Source organism: Ruditapes philippinarum, unplaced genomic scaffold (assembly GCF_026571515.1).
Source record: "Ruditapes philippinarum isolate M1 unplaced genomic scaffold, ASM2657151v2 ctg719_1_1_1_1, whole genome shotgun sequence".
In the NCBI taxonomy this organism is placed as follows: domain Eukaryota; kingdom Metazoa; phylum Mollusca; class Bivalvia; order Venerida; family Veneridae; genus Ruditapes; species Ruditapes philippinarum.
Genome location: NW_026861463.1, coordinates 618,849 through 637,889, shown reverse-complemented (window position 1 = coordinate 637,889; position 19,041 = coordinate 618,849). Strand labels below are relative to the sequence as shown.

Below are 19,041 nucleotides of genomic sequence, written 5' to 3'. Positions count from 1 at the left end.
ATACACACATTGGTGTCCGGACTGTTAAACTTTGTCATGCATTGAAGAATTTTAAAATAACTAGGCATAAATGTCTATCACATCAATACGATGTGTTGCGACAAAAACCCATGTCCCTACCTTCAAGGTCAAGGTCACACTTATAGTTTGAAGGTACTCATTCTCTCGAGAAGAGTTTGAAGATACACATTCATGTCCGGACTGTAACTTTGTCATGCATGGAAGGATTTTAAAATAACTTGGCACAAATGTCTACCACATCAAGACAATGTGTCGCGGCTAAGGCTCATGTCCGTCTGTCCCCACTTACACAACAATCATGTCCAGACTGTAACTTTGTCATGCATTGAGGGATTTTGAAATAATTTGGCACAAATGTCTATCTCATAACAACATTTTGTCGCGTCCAGGAACCACGTCCCTTCTTCAAAGGTCAAGGTCACACTTATATTTTGAAGGTTCATGCTATCACAATTAGAGATTACAGGTACAATAATACAAAGAACAATATTCAGCAATTAGTTACTTTCATTCTCTTTTCTTTTCATAATAGAAACCTTTTCAAGGGGGGGGGGGGGGGGCATTCGTCACTTTGGTGACCGCTCTTGTTAAATGTCAAAGCTCTGGACATTGCAATTTAAGAGAAGATTTTAAAGATAGTTTTATGCTAAATGTTAAAACAAACTAAGTGACACCAAAGACAAGGCAATTTTTACCCTGAGGCATGATTTATATAAGTTTTGTAGTGGACCATAAGGCGATGCTACATGTCAAATATCTAGGCTATATGCATATTTTTATTTCGAGACAAAGTTTTAAAAAATTCATATATTAAGTCTATTTTTAACTCCTGTGACCTATTTTATCAGGACTGGAGCCATTTAAATAACTTTTGTAGAGGGCAACCAAAGGATTTTTTTGAAGTTTGGTCAAAATCCACCAAGTTGTTTAGGTGAAGACATTGCATACAAAGATGAAGGACAGACACACTGGCATCACAAAACCTCACCTCTGAGCACTTTTTACTCAGGCGAGCTTAAACAAAACAACACAATGTTACTAAAAATATAATTGTATTGATAAAATTGAATGAGTTTGTACATGTGTATGTAACATTTATCCATGATTACAATATCAACATGAGGGTTCTGTGGTAACAACGGACAAAATAAATAACATTACATCCACAACGTTAATGTACTTTGTTCATTATTTTCAAATCAACAATATCAAGTAATTATTTGAATCGCGAACTCATAATGTGTATTTTGTACTTAATCCTTAACCCATAAATATCTTAAATAGGAAAACATGTCATTCCAGAGTAAAAAGATTGAAACAGCCTAAAAATGACAAAATAACAATACTAATTGTATACAACAATTTAAGAATGTGTTATCTTCTTATTATAAAATGGATTAATAAGACCATCAAATACTGCAAATGAACAATCATGGCAAATTTTTTTAGACTGTGACACTACTGTATATCCAGAAACTTGTAGACACTACTGTGTATCTAGAAACTTGAAAAGTGACTAAAATTTAGTTCCAAGTTGAATTTGTCCTTACCTTAAATAACTGACACCGGTATGTCTTGGTCCATGCATACATGAGCCAAATAAACCCGAAAAACTAACAAGCCAAGATAAAGCTTTCAATTGTAACATTACATCTACATCTTGATTTGTGAATGCACAAGTCAAGATAAAAGTTTTCAAATTTTTATATCCTGATCCATACATATATAAACCCCCAAATAACGTTTACAAAAATTTAAATTCTGATCCACGCACACATGAGCATTGATGAAGTTTTTCAGACTTTAGGAAATCACATGGATGAGCAAATATGAAATGAGTGAAATAACAACAGCAAAATTCTAGCGACATTTGCCTGCATTTACCGAGCCCTTCTGAGAATTGCGAATCACTTATCCAGACCAAATTTGGAATGAATGAACACCAAGATTCTAGAAATGAAGTCAGATGCTGATTTCACATAATAGAATTTTCACCTGTCTTTAATCCCCATACAAAGATATTTTTCTATCAAACATAATTTGCCGATTTAACAAATAAAAGAATCAATCATGTTTTGTTCCTTGGAAACAATGGATTGTCTTTCCCTTATAGGCTTTAAAATGTTTTGTTCACTTTTATCTTTATTTTCTTTTCGCTGAAAAACGTATGATAATTATCGCCCTGCTTGATTTCGAAGCATAACGTATATCTTCTCTTTTAACCAGTCCTTGTTATGTGGCCCGTAGGTGCCAATATTCTTTTGGAATCTGAAATAAATTTTTAACTTTAAATGATAAAATTAGAGTTTAAACAATGCTGATTGAAAACACTTGCTTTAATGACAAAAAGTGAAAATTACAGAGGCCCTTGAAGACCCTTCATTGATAAATATTTGTAAAATTTTATCATAATAATAGAAGCTATGTAATAATTCACACATGTAAACAAAAACATTTCACGTGAAAACAAGAACCGGTTGAACCGGGTGATGCTCCCCAAATAGGTTTTGGACACAGGAAAGTATACCTCTTGAAGTGTCAGAGTTATGTCAGTGTAAAAATTAACAAAGGACAATAATTCCAAAATTCGGCAAGACAGAGTTATGGTTCTTTTGCATTGCACTTCTACTCAATAAGATCTATCTACCTACAAAGTTTCATGTTAATATAGTTTTAGAGTTATGTCCTGGACAAAGTCCAAAGTGTAAAAAAATGCACAAAGGGCAATAACTCCAAAATTAGGCAAGACAGAGTTATGGTTCAATGCACAAAGGGCAATAACTCCAAAAATAGGCAAGACAGAGTTATGGTTCTTTTGCATTGTACTTCTAGTCAATGAGATCTATCTACCTACAAAGTTTCATGTTGATACCTGTTGTTGTTAAAAAGTTATGTCTTGGACAAGAATAGGGGACGGACGGACAAACAAAGCGGCAACTATATGCTCATCCTTTGTGGAGCATAAAAATACTATAAATAGAATCATTTAGCATTTACTTACACTAAACAGCTGAGGTCATTCAGCTGGTCGATGAACTCAAACAGCTGACTAATGTCATAAGTAATACTTGGGCACTCTGGATTCTGTCTCTTCAAATGTTCCTCATAGATCTTACAGATACCTGTGGAGTATAATAATTAATATAAAATATACAAAATATTTAAACACTGTTACATTTCATTATTATGAATGAAGGAGCTCAACTTTATGTTACCAGAAATATGTCAGTTGAAACTCTTTTTAAAAACTGCTTGACTATAAATGTTCTACTCTCTTCTTTGTTTTTTTTTTCACATTCTTTCTTTCTACAATTATTTTAGGTGCACAAACTTTAATATAACTTTTTTTAAATATCAAACTGTACAGTATTTGTTAAAGCCTTCATCAAAATAATATTGTCATTGGACATCAAATGCAAAATATTTAGTTCTTATAAACACCAGGGTTACTCATAATCCCCTCTCATTATCTATGTCTTTTCCTGCTTCGTACACTTTGAAATGGAAATTTGGCTGCGACCCAAAATGGTTATGACGTAAGAACTCAAGAAGACATGCTATAGTGACAATAGATAAAAACACATAAAAAAAAAATTTCTGGTTCACCGTCACATTTTATTAGGCCATGAGCATGCAGTATGTCATATTTTCCTGTCCACTAATTAGCATGTAATTGTATGTAGCCGTTATGGTAAGGCCATGTTATTTCCTGATAATTTTGTAATTCTATATGTGGAATACAATGACTTTTTTTAAGGTTTTTGTTTGTCACAATATCTTTGGCTAACATTCTTATATTTTAAGTAATTTACCCACCATAAATATATGAACAGGCTTTCAAGCATGACTTACCTTCAAGACATTCATTAAGAGACTCATAGTCACTGTATGTCCGTGTGTCAGGTCTTGAGCTAGGCTGGACTAGAAGGATGGTGTGACTCTGAAAATATAATTATTTAAGGATACAAAATTAAACATTCAAATTAATACAAATCATTTTCAGCTATGATCATAATTATGTGAAAGATTTTGCAAGTAATATTTGCCAGTCCCAGTCATAATCAGCAACTGACTGGAGAACCAATGTAGATAAATGTGTATGAACTGCTACAAAAAAAATTGCATTTTTCCTGTTGGAAAGTTGGATCAGTAAGCTTAAATTTTAAGGCATCTATTTGTCAAAGTTCACACCATGGACATGTTCTTATCAATAGTCTTCTAGCATTTATTTCGCCATCTCTCTAGAGTTATTCACTCTTCTTAAATTGCAGCCATTTTAATTTAAGTTTCTTGGTAGTCCTATAAAAGTAAAATTGCATCTAGCCTTTTTGACATTTTAACGTCTTGGTAAATCAACACTAGGGGTGTGGATCGTCGGATAAGCGACGATCCGATCCGAACCACGATTCAGCACTTACGATTCACAAATTGAACCACAAATCTTTTGTTATCAAGACACCCATAAAAACATGTACATGTATTAGTTAAAAAAACATGTTTATTAAAAACAAACAACGATACTAAACATTAAACATATAAAATATAATTTAACTAGGTTTATGTTTTTATTTTTTGGAAGAGTATTTTTGTTTTGTTTTATGAAACCAATTACTTCCTAGCTCAGCATTATGGTACGGCACATTGTATTTAGGTAAACTTCCCATAATTTATACTCAAATCGTATTTTTCTCGATTTTAAGAGTGTAAGAAACAGTGAACGTATGTAAAAAAAATTAGATCGCGATCCGTCGATCTTTGGGCTTACGAATATTCAAATTCGATTTTTCACTTTGATTCGTGATTATTGGAGTACTCGGATACTCGCCCCAGCCCTTATCAACATCATTACCGAAATTGATCTAAAACCTGCAATACTTTTTGAGTAACAACTGTAAATAGAATGTAATCAACTGTCTAACCGCCTTGTGTGGTGGTTTAAAAGCTATAAATAGCTTATGTTTAACCGTTAACCTGAGATGTAGTCAAAATATATTGATGTGCCAAAGCTAGAATCTGAGATATGCTGTTTTTCTGGGACAAAATCTAAATTCTTGCTTCTACGTCAAACCCAGACACAGACTTTTCTGTGGAGAAATGTAGATATATAGAGGGGAGATATTGCCCATACACAAAAGAGCACAATATCTCATCGCGTAATACAATTAGTATATAACATAGATGTTTATCTATGTCCCTGGTTTACCTATCAAATATTTCTGACAATAAAAAATTATTGACTTGACATTAATCAAAATATATTGATGTGCCAAAGCTACATTCTGAGATATGTTTTGTTCTGGGTCAGAATCCGAGACATTGCCCATACTCAAAATAGCACAATATCTCATCACTTACTACAATTAGTTGGACTAACTTCAAACTTGACTAGCAATTTACAGATTGGTTCCAGTAATAATAATTTATGATAATTTAGCACTATCATAGAAATACGGGGACGTCAACACTCAATGGCTAGGTCCGCTTGAGCTTTGGCTTTAGACTACATGTGTATATTTAAAAGGTAATCAAATAAAAAAAAAAATAATGAAAAATATTTAGATCTCTATACCCATCAGTGAAATTTTCAGTGTCATGTCTAGTTTGGCGCTACCATTTTCAATGTAACAAGCTGATGAAAATGCCCGATCGGGTTTATGACATAAAAAATCATATTTCTAGAAAAATAATGAATATGTTTCTTTCTAACTTGTTTTGTTTATTAAGCATTTATGTATGATACTAATCAAATTAAAAATATGTTGGTTATCTTTTATTATCTTCTTATTTCCCTTTTTCCCATTTACAGGAGACAAAATATTCATAAAAATTATCAGGGGTATGTTGTTATGTAAAATTCCCAATAAAAATGTGTCCAACAACTTAATTTTGCTCAATATAATTTGCGCCAGTACTTTTATTCTATATATTTGGATTAAATATTCTGTTTCTGGCATTTATATTTTGACAATTCTTTAACAGTGAACATTATACATTGAAGTTTTCTCTGAATGAAATGTATGCTAACAGGTATTGGCGCAATGAATTAGAGCATAAAGAAGTTATTTAACCTATTTTGTTTTATACTTTGCATATATAACAGTAACATACATTGTACTTTTTAAGGACTTCAAAAATTATGTGTAACAAGCAATTATCATAGTATTGCAAGCAATCCATAAGTCCCCTACCGGTTAGAACCCCATCAACATTCTGAAGGGCCATTGGCCATTCACTTATGTTTCAATTTTTCTCTATTTTAAGTAAACTTGTTGGAAAAGTTCTTTAAAAGTGATCACAGAGTATGAACAGACAGACAGACGGACTGAAGGACACTCTAAAGTTAATATTTGAAACATCCCTGTTACCAAAATATAACATTTTAAAAGCAAAATTCTTAAAGAGGAGATAACTCTTGAATTAAAGATGCAATTTCATAAAAATGTTCAGCTCTTTTTGACTTATCACAAATATTGTTATATTTGCCATGTTTTAAGCCTATTTGTTGCCAAGGCAACTGATATTTTTTCAAAATAGGAAGAATGCATAATCTCAAGACTGCTATCTACCCATATGTCAAGTTTCATAAAAATATTTCCAGTACTTTTTGAGTTATCACTGGATTCAGTTTATGTGTAAAATTTGCCATATTTTCAGTATATGTGTTGCCATAGCAACCAGAATTTTCAACATAGGAAGAAAAGAAAAAGATGTGCATAATCTCAAGACTGCCATCTACCCATATGTCAAGTTTCATAAAAAATATTTCCAGTACTTTTTGCTTTATCACTGGATCCAGTTTATGTGTAAAATTTGCCATATTTTCAGCCTATTTGTTGCCATAGCAACCAGAATTTTCAACATAGGAAGAAAAGAAAAAGACGTGCATAATTCCAAGACTGCCATCTACCCATATATCAAGTTTCATAAAAATATTTCCAGTACTTTTTGCGTTATCACTGGATCCAGTTTATGTGCAAAATTTGCCATATTTTAAGCCTATTTGTTGCCATAGCAACCAGAATTTTCAACATAAGAAGAAAAGAAAAAGACGTGCATAATCTCCATACTGCCATCTATCCATAAACCAAGTTTCATAAAAATATTTTCAGTACTTTTCAAGTTATCGCGGGATCCAGTTTTGTGGACGGACGGACGGACTGACGGACTGACAGACAGACGGACGGACAGACGGACGGAGGGTAAACCTAAAGTCCCCTCCGGTAAACCGGTAGGGGACTAATAAAAACATGAAAAAGGGGAAATAATTCTCATAAAAGTAACTAACCAAATATTTTTCTATCCTGTCTATGTCATATATTATGCTCAATAAACAAACAAAGTTTAAAAGAAAGATATATTAATTATTTTTCTAGAAATATAATTTTTTTGTTATAAGCCCGATCGGGCATTCTCACCAGCCTGTGTAAATCAATGATAATAGGAAGGGTATTCCAATAACGAAACAATCACAACTTTTAGGATTAAGAATCTTCGAGGCATTCCAAGTGAAAACAAATGTGTTGCATAAAATAACAGATGAAACCTTTAAAACTAAAAATGTAAGATTATTTTAACTGACTTCCTGTTTAAAGGCTTTGCCTTATTTCATTTTACTGATAGCGAGCTCGAAGAGCGGGCCCGAAGAGCAAGCTTTACGGTAATGCGAGTACCTGCTAGATAGTGAAGGTTTTTAAAATCTTTCTTCCGAGGTACCAAATTGACACATCACAACTTTTTGAATTACAAGATAATGATAAAAGCCGAGGTATTCTGATTGAAAACGGAAGCGTAAACTGGTGTCCTGCGCACTTATATGGGAACCATAATAGGCAAGGGAACCAGAATAAATGGAAGCAGTGTGTAAAATACCAAATGAAATTTTAAAACGGAAAATGTTAAATAAAAACTGATGATTATTTTTTACTATTTCACGGTAAAAAGAAAATCTAGCTCTGCCTTTTCATATTATTCAATTTCTCATCAGTCATCACAATAATACATCAATCAGACTGTCCTGGATTAGACCCCGGGGTTTATTCCAGGATATACCCATTAATACCATGCAGTATTGTATTTGTGCATAATTTATAACACCCCACCCACTAAAAACAAAGGTAAACAAAACATGATCGGTAGGCCTATGTAAGAATTTAAGTATAACTAAAACTGTGCAACTGTTTTGGTAAGAAGATCATGCTATACTTAATCAAATCAAAAGTGAATTTAAGATAACGTATATGATCTTATTACCATTTTTGAACACTTTCTTTTCAGAAAATTTACACAACAGGAAGGCGACGTTGGGTTTTGTAAAAATTTTGCCGAATGTATTTCGAGTGCCGGCCACCAACTGATCCATCCAATAATGAATTAACTCGGTGCTTGAGTATTTTCCTAGAATTACCAAATAAATGAACTTTTCAATGCTAGATCTATATCATATTTCTTTTAAAATAATAATGAGGTATCAATAAAAAAATTAATGATAAGAAAGTTAACTTCGACGACAACAACAATAGCATAAATCTTCAGTCGTCATTTTATTAATTAATCCAACTTTGTTCAGCACTTGTGTTCTCATAATCTGCGCAAATTGTAGCGAACATGTGTAAATGATATGCGGCATACATGTCTAACAAAGTATTGAAGAATTTCGGTAATCATTTTTATCTCAATCTTCTGTTGATTTGTAATAAACATCAAAAAAGTGAAAAGTGAATATATTTTCGGATATGGCGAAAGTAGTCTAATAATTTGTTCACTTGTATCTCATACAAAAATTGCATGGAAATTTCGTGTAAACTGTTTGTTGGTGCTTTAAATATTTTCATGTTTTTTAACTGCCAAACTTTAAAATGTAATTTGTAACTGACAAACTTTTAAATATAATTTATGTATATAATGTTTAAAAGACAAATCTGGAACAAATTATATCAACTTATCATGTCCCAGCAGAGATGTAGATAAATGTTAATTATCTATGTCTCTGCATAGTCTCAGGTTATATTTAAGCTAAAAGTGAATAAGTGATATTAAAAAAATATACAATAAAAAATACAATAAAAAATTCCAAAGTTGTAGACTTATTATGCTCCCTGAAAAATATTGGGGGAGCATATATATAGTTGCCAGGTTGTCCGTCAGTCTGTCAGTCCGTCCGCACGTACGTATGTACGTCCCAAATTCGTGTCCAGCCCATAACTTTGTTATTTGAACTCAGATTTTACAACTATTTCACAGAAATGATCACCATATTGAGACGATGTGTCGCACGCAACATTTGGGTCGCTACCTTGAAGGTCAAGGTCACAGTCAGGCCCATAACTTTGTTATTTAAAGTTGGATTTTACAACTATTTCACAGAAATGATCACCATATTGAGAAGACGTGTCGCGTGCAACATTTGGGTCACTACCTTGAAGGTCAATGTCACAGCATGACCTTGCAGCAAAATCGTGTCCGGCCCATAACTTTGTTATTTAAAGTCGGATTTTACAACTATTTCACAGAAATGATCGCCATATTGAGAAGTGTTACACGCATCATTTGGGTCACTACCTTGAAGGTCAAGATCACAGCATGACCTTGCAGCAAAATCGTGTCCAGCCCATAACTTCGGTATTTGAAGTCAGATTTTTATATGCCCTTAAGGGCATATTATGTTATACCCCCTGGCGTCCGTCTGTCTGTCTGTCCGCACTCACAGGAAAGTAATTATGTGGCTAGAGGGACAATAGGTAACTGTTCTTTCTCTTTGATGTCATTCATTCCGTAATGCTTTTATGTGGCTACAGGGTTCTCAATAAGAGCTGGCCGCCGGCCAAAATGACCGTTTGTAAACACTTTTTGGCCGGCTGAAATTTGTAAAATTTTCAATTGATACCAAAAACTGAGAACAGAATTTAACTTTCAAATACTGATGCTCCCTGATTATTGTTATTTTTTCAGTAGAAACACAATAAATGATTGGAATAAATCTGAATTAGCAAATAAATCTTAATAAAACTTGGATAAAGTGAAACCGGAAGTTCAACTCCATCGCCGATTTTTCCAGCCTACTGCAATATTGCAATGAAAATACTTGCTAAAACTGGACACTATTCAAGGGTTTAAACTTTAAGAAAACATGATTTGTTTGCTATAAAATCGTAAAATCAATTGTTGATAGTTGTCATTTACACTGATAATGTGTACTAAAATACATTCATGTGTTGTCGAAAATAGATCTGATTTCAGATGTAACTTATTCGGACATGCAATTACGGCTTGGGAAAAATTTCATAAAAGAAAAAAAGAAATGTTTTAAATAAAATATCTTTCTTTGACTGAACTTCATACACTGATATATACAATGCTTATTTATGAATAAGCAATTTTAATGAAAGTACATGTAATATAATATGAATAATTTAACAAGCTTGTTATCAAAGTTTTGATACCCTAGGTATGAAAATTAAGGGCAATATTCTTTGATCAAAATGACATAAAATCTATAATTTGTTGTTCAAATCAGGGACAAAAGATATAAATCCAATGTTCCTACTCAAATCATATACCAGATAACTGATACATTTTTAGTGAATTACATGTACTGAGATTTGTTGGCATAAATAGTAAAATTTTGTTTATGTGACATTTGCTCTGTTCCATGTCTGACAAATAATTTTATAGAATTTATGACTAACACATTTAGGTCCTGTTCAAGCTTTTAACTTCAAAATGAGAATCAATTTTAGGATCAGGATCAATATTTGAATCAACTGTAAAATTCCCTTATCTTACAAAAATAACAATAAATTTATCTAAAATTTGATAAACTTGCCATCGCAAATCCAACTTCATCAAATTAATATTAGATATATAATCTATGAGGATAAACAATGAAGAATATTAGTTTTAAATTTGATCCTGTGATTTAATTTGATTGTGAACACTCTGGGCCTGTTTTGATTTTGTAAACATAAACTGTACATTGATGTATATATGTAGATGTGAAACTGTAAGCTCTATAAAAGCTCTGCAGCTTGACAGGCAACACATAATTTGCTTATTTTTTATTTAATCATTTAATGCCAGGTGAGTATTCACATAATTGGCAAGTCATTTTAAAATGCCAGGCTGTTCGATGAAAAGGTTAATCCCTAAAAAATGAAACACAATGATTGGCACATGATATTTTATTATTGAATAAGAGTGATATTTATGCAGTAATTTTCTAATATTTTTCTCCTGTCTGCAATTGCCCGACATAACTGTATTGGTCCAGTATTTTAAAAATGGTGTTTCATTAAGTTTAAAATGAATTAAAAAACAGCATTTAAGGCAAAACTGCACTTTTTTCCAATTAATCACACAAAATATATTTGACAACACTCTTAATACTGGATTACTCATAACGAATGTTACGTATTTTTTACAGAATTTAATAGTGTGAGAAATTTTATATAGTTTTTTTTTTTCAAATTATGCCTTTACATTTGGTCTTCTGTAATAGTTTTAAACTGCCAAAATATGGCAGAGAATGCAGGAAATCAAGCGCTTAATTTAAAAAAATTTCGGGGGAGCATGCCCCCGGACCACCCTAGGAGGCCTGCTAGAAATCAAATTTGGCCTGCTGAGCTGAAAGTTATTGAGAACCCTTTGGCTATTTTCTTTTGTGTGGCTAAAAAGAACAATAGAGAGAACAATAGAGTAGCCACATAATTACTGTCCTGTGAGAACGTCCGTCTGTCCGTTAGCAATTTGGTTTCCGGAGCATAACTTAAGTTCCATTTGGCCCACAATGTTCAAACTTCATAGGATGATTGTCCATATTAGGTAGAAGACCCCTATTGATTTTGGGGTCACAAGGTCAAAGGTCAAGGTCACTATTACCTTGATACTGAAAACAGTTTCCGGAGCATAACTTAAGTTCCATTTGACCCACAATGTTCAAACTTCATAGGATGATTGTCCATATTGGGTAGAAGACCCCTATTGATTTTGGGGTCACAAGGTCAAAGGTCAAGGTCACTATTACCTTGATACTGAAAACAGTTTCCGGAGCATAACTTAAGTTCCATTTGACCCACAATGTTCAAACTTCATAGGATGATTGTCCATATTGGGTAGAAGACCCCTATTGATTTTGGGGTCACAAGGTCAAAGGTCAAGGTCACTATTACCTTGATACTGGAAACAGTTTCCGGAGCATAACTTAAGTTCCATTTGGCCCACAGTGTTCAAACTTCATAGGATGATTGTCCATATTGGGTAGAAGACCCCTATTGATTTTGGGGTCACAAGGTCAAAGGTCAAGGTCACTATTACCTTGATACTGAAAACAGTTTCCGGAGCATAACTTAAGTTCCATTTGACCCACAATGTTCAAACTTCATAGGATGATTGTCCATATTGGGTAGAAGACCCCTATTGATTTTGGGGTCACAAGGTCAAAGGTCAAGGTCACTATTACCTTGATACTGAAAACAGTTTCCGGAGCATAACTTAAGTTCCATTTGACCCACAATATTCAAACTTCATAGGATGATTGTCCATATTGGGTAGAAGACCCCTATTGATTTTGGGGTCACAAGGTCAAAGGTCAAGGTCACTATTACCTTGATACTGGAAACAGTTTCCGGAGCATAAATTAAGTTCCATTTGGCCCACAGTGTTCAAACTTCATAGGATGATTGTCCATATTGGGTAGAAGACCCCTATTGATTTTGGGGTCACTAGGTCAAAGGTCAAGGTCACAATTACCTTAAAACCAAAAACAGTTTCCGGAGCATAACGTAAGTTCCATTTGGACCACAATATTCAAACTTCATAGGATGATTGTCCATATTGGGTAGAAGACCCCTATTGATTTTGGGGTCACAAAATCAAAGGTCAAAGTCACTTTTACCTTAATACTGAAAACAGTTTCTAGAGCATAATTAAAGTTCCAATTGGCCCACAATATTTAAACTTCTTAGGATGATTGTCCATATAAGGTAGAAGACCCCTATTGATTTTGGGGTCACAAGGTCAAAGGTTAAGGTCATTATTAATAACTTAAGTATTAATCAACCTACAGCTGTAAAATTTTATAGGATGAACAGCGAATTCCCATGTCTTACAAATGCTTCATCTTTACCAAAAACAAAACACTTTCGGGCATATAATGCTCCGCCTAGCGGTGCTCTTGTTACAACTATTTCACAGAAATGATCACCATATTGAGACGATGTATCACATGCAACATTTGGGTTACTACATGTACCTTGAAGGTCAAGGTCACAGCATGACCTTGCAGCAAAATCGTGTCAGGCCCATAACATATTTTATTAACAACTATTGGTAAATGTCATGACTATTAAAACAGTCAATCTTTTTAAATGTATAGGCAATAGACTTACTCAGGAATTAAGAATATTTTAGGTTTTCCTAGCTAATCCGAGGGTACAAACAAACTTTTACAGTTACAGGTTTGAAAATAACTGCAACAAGTTGACAAATATATTGTGAATGGTAGTGCACCGTGAAGCTATAATGGTTAAAGTTTGTTTGTACCTGTGAATTTGTTTGAAAACCAACATTTGCTGAGTTTCGGATATTATCTATTCAGCTCATCTTGACAACAATAACAGTGTTCAAAATTAGCAGTAGTTTGATAGCCCCTGACTACTAAATTTCTCCTCGGGCTACCAACTTTTCACAGTAACAAGCCCGACCAGGCTACTGTATTTTCAGAGGCAATATCAACAACTGTTTAGAACAAATGTATCATGCTAATGAAATGTCTTTTGGGCTAGTGAATATTCCAATCTGGTAGTCCGACCAGCCTAGTTGATTCAAATCCTAATTTCTTTCACTGCAATAAACTGAGCATAATGTTAGATTTATATAACAGAGTAATAGTATTACCACGTCACACATTTTACTTTTATATACTAGATTCAGACTGGGAAAATGTCAGATACAGCAACAAAGAAACTTAAACTGGACAAAACTTATCAAGAAAAATGTCCGCAGTTAGAACCAGTGTTAGCAGACAAATATCTTGCTGCAGTAAAATTAGGTAGGTGTTCAAATATTTCTGTGTAGACAGAAATGCTCCATTAATAATATTTGAGCATCAATTATATGTTAGTAAAGCAAAGAATACAATTTCAAATTTAAATAATACTTTGAAATCTGTATTTTTTCAATGTCAACTCTACAGAATCTTAACTTTTGGTTCCAGACGGGAAAGGGTTAAAAGATAAGTTTGATATGGATATTTTGTTATTTCTAAAACTGCTTTTTGTTCTACAGATGATGTTTACATATGTGAAGTGACTGATAAGAAGAAAACATCAGAAATTTTGAGGTACGTAAAATAAGAAATGTAGCAAATTTTAGTTTCTTCTATAAATATCTTATTGCAGGTTTAGGATGCTACAACAACTGTAAATAGTATTAGTACTAAACTTCTTACAGTAAAAACATAATGTTTAATGTGATTCCATGGCTTATTTTCACTTTGAATTGCCACTCACCATTATTGGTTCAAACAGGCCAGGAACTTTGATTTTTTTTTGTGAGAGGAAGCTTATAAAAGGTCTATGTGGTTTGCTTGTCTTTGAAATAAAGTACAAAATGGTACTTGATGTATTCTTTTTATTGAAAAATTTGGAAGCTGCAATGTAACCTGTATTGTGTAAGTGGGACTTAAAACTGGACCTACTGTATACTCCAATGGTATATTGATCTAGTAACTAACCTATTTGAGAGTTAGAGCCATTTAACAGATTTTAACATTATGATTCATAGATCTAAAATTTTGTGACACAAAGTATAGATCGGCAAATTTGCAAAGTAGTGCATTGCTGGCTCACTACAGTTGGCTTTTAATGTTTATCCGACTGGAACCGAAAATGATCAGCATTTTGCCACCGGTATATAGTCAGGTCAGCCTACACATCCATAGAGTCTGACCAAGCTCTAAACTGCTGGCTGACAAACTTTAAATTTTAATCTTGATATCCCCAATATTGATAATTGACAGTTCCAAAATTGGAAGCTGGACAAGTCCATTCAAGAAATTTAGCAGGTTAAGGGTTTATGTTTGCAAGTGTTTTTGCATCAAGTATTCTATTCTATCTCTATTATATATTCAGATATTTAACATTCAAGTATCCATTGGACCAATACCCACATATAAAAAGAGTGAAATCAGGAAAGACAAATGGTAAGGTTCAATTAAATGTTTCATTAAATAGAACAGAACAGATTTATTCAAATGATTTTTTTCCCCTAAAAATGTTGATGTTAATGTATTGTTATAGTCATCAATTCTGACGAATTCATATGTTTTCTAACAAAATATATCTCACCTGACAAACTCTCTTTTTCTGACAACTATTACAGATGGTCTTATACCTCTGTAACATGTGTTTGATATGGATTTTGGCTTTTCTAAAATGATTGTGTCATTTCCCTTCCATACCCTACATTGCCAACCCTGCACTCAAATTAACAGGCATTAAATGTTATCAAATTTTATTATGTTAACTGAGTAGCACAAAGAACCATTCAAAACGTTCATAAATTATAATGTTTATACTAGGAAAACTTTCTGTATGAGTTAAAAAATGCTATACATTAGCTATATCAATATTGATGATATTTTATTTTTATAAGGATTAGCAACAGTGCAAGTGATTATTTGTGAAAAGAGACTATTTTCATCAGCGGACGATGTCAGATCTGTGTTGGAGCCATTTAAGGACAGTATTGGAAAGATTGGTGTGTTGAAGATTCCTTCGTGTCCGCCACTGACTCGCGACCAGTTTAACAGCTGTATACAGTACTGGCCTGTTAACTTCCACGAAAATAAAGTGTATGTATTCTCTTTCATTTTTAATTCTGATGATTTTGTTTTGAATGATTTTGTTTTAATCTTGGTTTAAAGGAACTCCACTGAGGTTCAAAAATCTAAAATCGTAAAATTTAATTTTTAACACAGATCAGCTGGGGCACTTAACACAGGAAGACATGCAAAAATGATTCAGAAATGTATACTCAAAAATGGCCAAAAAAGCGTATTTTTGTGCTATTTTTGATATGATTTGAGTTAAAAGCGTTTTGGGTCATTTTTCTCAATTTGAATAATTATCCTGGATAAACTGCAAGAGCGAATGATCTAAAATATTGCACACAAGTTACTGATCTAGACCTACATCAAACTGAGCATTAATCTCGAAAAATTATTTCCAGTTTGGTCATGTCAAAAAACCTCAGTGGAGTCCCTTTAACGGGTTTTAAGTGAAACTGTAAAGGTCATATGCAACTTTCCAGCCTTACTGGTAGAGGCAGATCTCAGGTGCCACTTCAAACATTGTATTAGGCATGAGTGAGCACCTAAGTAGAACCATGGACCTTAAGACAGTACTGGATAGCTTCCTCACATGAAAGAATCTGTCCCCTCATAGCCATCCATCAGGGACAAGTGATATGATTTCATCAAACGTAACCGTTCATTCACAGGGGCCCATTTTACATATGTAGACTAAAATTGAGAAATCTTGTTTTGTTGTATTTAGATGTCATTGATTTTGTTTAGAGTATATGAAATATGACTGAATAATATTAAAGTTTAAAGTTTAGAAAGTCAGTAATTATATCAAGATATTTTTAGCTATCATACATCTTTAGTATTATAGAAAGCCTACTTTAAAGCTATGAGAGAGCATACGTGACCGGGGCTAGGGGGGAGATATGAGGGTTAGAACTGTGCCTTTTGAACAAAGAGAGAGGACTTGGGGCAGTTGTAAAATAGGGAAAGAAGTTTAGACACATGTGTTGCGGTGTGAGTAATTTTAGATGGCAATAACAGTGTAGAAGAGGAATGATGACTGTATGAAAGATGAGGAAGTAGTGTGGCAGGGGAAGCATTTACTGTAGGTGTCGAGTGGAGGAGCAAAAGATGAGGGGGTTGTAATGTTCGATTACAGAAGGAGCAGGGTCTTCTTCGGTGGTGAACAGTAGCTGTTTGAGCTGAGCAGAATGATGGTGGGGTGATCCAAGGTGGTCATATGAGCAGAAGAGGGCGGGTCGAGGAGGGGGGCTGAAGATTAGACTAGAGGAGGCGAGATGGAGGGCGAGGGGTAATGGACCGTTATAGCTGAAGTGTGTGTGACAGTTTTTTTAGCTGCATACAACTATTATGTTACCCTTATAGGGATAATTTGTAATCACAAAGTGGTGATAATAAACGTCTATGCAATTTCCACGGAGTATTAGCCAAAGATTTAAATTTTGAGCCAAAAGTAGGTTACTGTATGGCGGTCAATGAGAACCTAAATGTACAGTAAACCTGAGACAATACGAGGAGGTAACCCTTAAAAGGGCTGTTGGTGCCAGGCAAAGGGGTTGCCTTTCAAGTCATCACTCTCTATGCTAGGGGGCTCACGCACCCTGTCGTCTCTGCCAATATTGTAGAACCTCTCTCCTCGGCTTAAGTTAACACCGGCAGCTACCTTCAGGAGTATAGACTATAGAGCCATCTAAGTCTGAACATCTGTGCAGTGTGACCAGGCAGTGTATTGTTTTCTAGAGGTGTTGCTCTAGAGACTTAGTTAGAGAAGTTATTGCTCTATAGAGGGCCTCTCTGCGGAGGTTTTACTGTACACCTTTCTGTTTAAGAGACCTATTGGAGCTGTGATAGTGGACCCAGTTACTGACATTGTGATTGCCAAGGCTTATGACATGAGGGCTGGTTCCCATCCTCTCCACCATGCTACAATGGTGTGTATAGACCTGGTTGCCAAATCACAGGGTGGGGGAATGTGGAAATATCCTCCAGGTAAAATTCTTATTTCTTAACCTTACCACAATAGATTGACCTTAGAATAATTCATTTTGCTTGATTGTTTTCATGACTAACATTATATGTTGCAAATAAATTTGAAAATACATGTTAAAAACATATGACCTTATTCCATCTTAACAACAAATGCTTGAAGTAGTATAAGGATTTGAGTGATCTAGGTTTTAAATTTGATCACTTTACTTCAGTCCATTAAATTAGAAATTTTTGTTATGAAAACCATCACCCATTTGAAATATGTAAAAATATAAAATAAGTAGGTGTTAAAATAATTGGACAACACTTTCAATTTACAGAGGCTCAGCTGTACTGTGTTGAGCAAGACATTGAGATAAATGATGACAGTAAAACAGGACCTTATCTTTGTACAGGATATCATCTGTATGTCACACAGGAACCTTGTGTCATGTAAGTGTCTTAATTATTTTGTACAGCCTTATTGGCCATTTTGTTGGCCTTATCAGCTGAACGGTTAAGGTTGTTGTCTTCAAATCACTTGCCCCACACAACTGTGGGTTTGAATCCCACAATGGACTTTGCATTCTTTCTTATGAAGAAGCTATCAAGCTAGCTTATGAGATATCAGTGGTTCTACTCAGGTGCCAGTTTGTGTATTATGTATAGAGGCGCACTTGAGATCTTCCCCCAGTAAAGCTGGAAAGTCGACATATGACAGTTTAACAGTGATTCAAATAACTGAAAAATCCTAACCATGTCAAATATTTTAAATTTCATTGATCATATTTAGGGGAAATTTAAAATAAGTACTGCCTGGATAGCTAACAGTGCAGACCATGATCAGATGGCATGTAAGTGCGGACTGATCTTGGCCTGCTCTTGTCTCGGGGGATAAATCTTTCACACGGCGGGGGTAAAAAAGTTTTAAGGTTTTTTTTATTAAAAATTAAGTAGCGAAAATTTTGACCCCAACCCCTTTTTCATATTGCATTAAAATTTTTTAAAAAAAAGAATTAAAAATAATTTACAGAAAAAATGCTCACATACATTTTTCCCGGGTAAAATAAACATCAAAAGAGCCAATTTTTAAATAGAATTATACCCCGTTTTTCTAATTTTTTTTGTAAATATCAATTTTTAAAAAGGGAATTTTCCTTAAATTTTATCCACCCATATTTTTAAAAGTTGTAACTTAAATCGAATTTTTTATCTACATTTTCCCCGCT

At 33.9% G+C, this 19,041-nt stretch overlaps 2 protein-coding genes across 2 annotated transcripts; one reads left to right on the top strand and one right to left on the bottom strand.

Annotated features, from left to right (window-relative positions):
* Window positions 1-1,056: 1,056 nt before the first annotated feature.
* On the bottom strand, window positions 1,057-8,413 carry LOC132715692 (enhancer of rudimentary homolog). The gene is made up of 4 exons (XM_060698752.1): window positions 8,272-8,413; window positions 3,874-3,961; window positions 3,023-3,143; window positions 1,057-2,289 (listed from the first exon to the last, which is right to left on the bottom strand). The coding sequence occupies exons 1-4, from the start codon at window positions 8,272-8,274 to the stop codon at window positions 2,196-2,198; spliced, it is 306 nt and encodes a 101-aa protein (XP_060554735.1). The 5' UTR covers window positions 8,275-8,413; the 3' UTR covers window positions 1,057-2,195.
* A 116-nt stretch (window positions 8,414-8,529) lies between these two features.
* LOC132715708 (probable inactive tRNA-specific adenosine deaminase-like protein 3) lies at window positions 8,530-18,269 on the top strand. Its single transcript, XM_060698770.1, has 7 exons — window positions 8,530-8,677; window positions 13,942-14,065; window positions 14,302-14,356; window positions 15,147-15,217; window positions 15,670-15,868; window positions 17,676-17,833; window positions 18,154-18,269. The coding sequence occupies exons 2-7, from the start codon at window positions 13,957-13,959 to the stop codon at window positions 18,267-18,269; spliced, it is 708 nt and encodes a 235-aa protein (XP_060554753.1). The 5' UTR covers window positions 8,530-8,677; window positions 13,942-13,956.
* The last annotated feature ends 772 nt before the right edge of the window (window positions 18,270-19,041 follow it).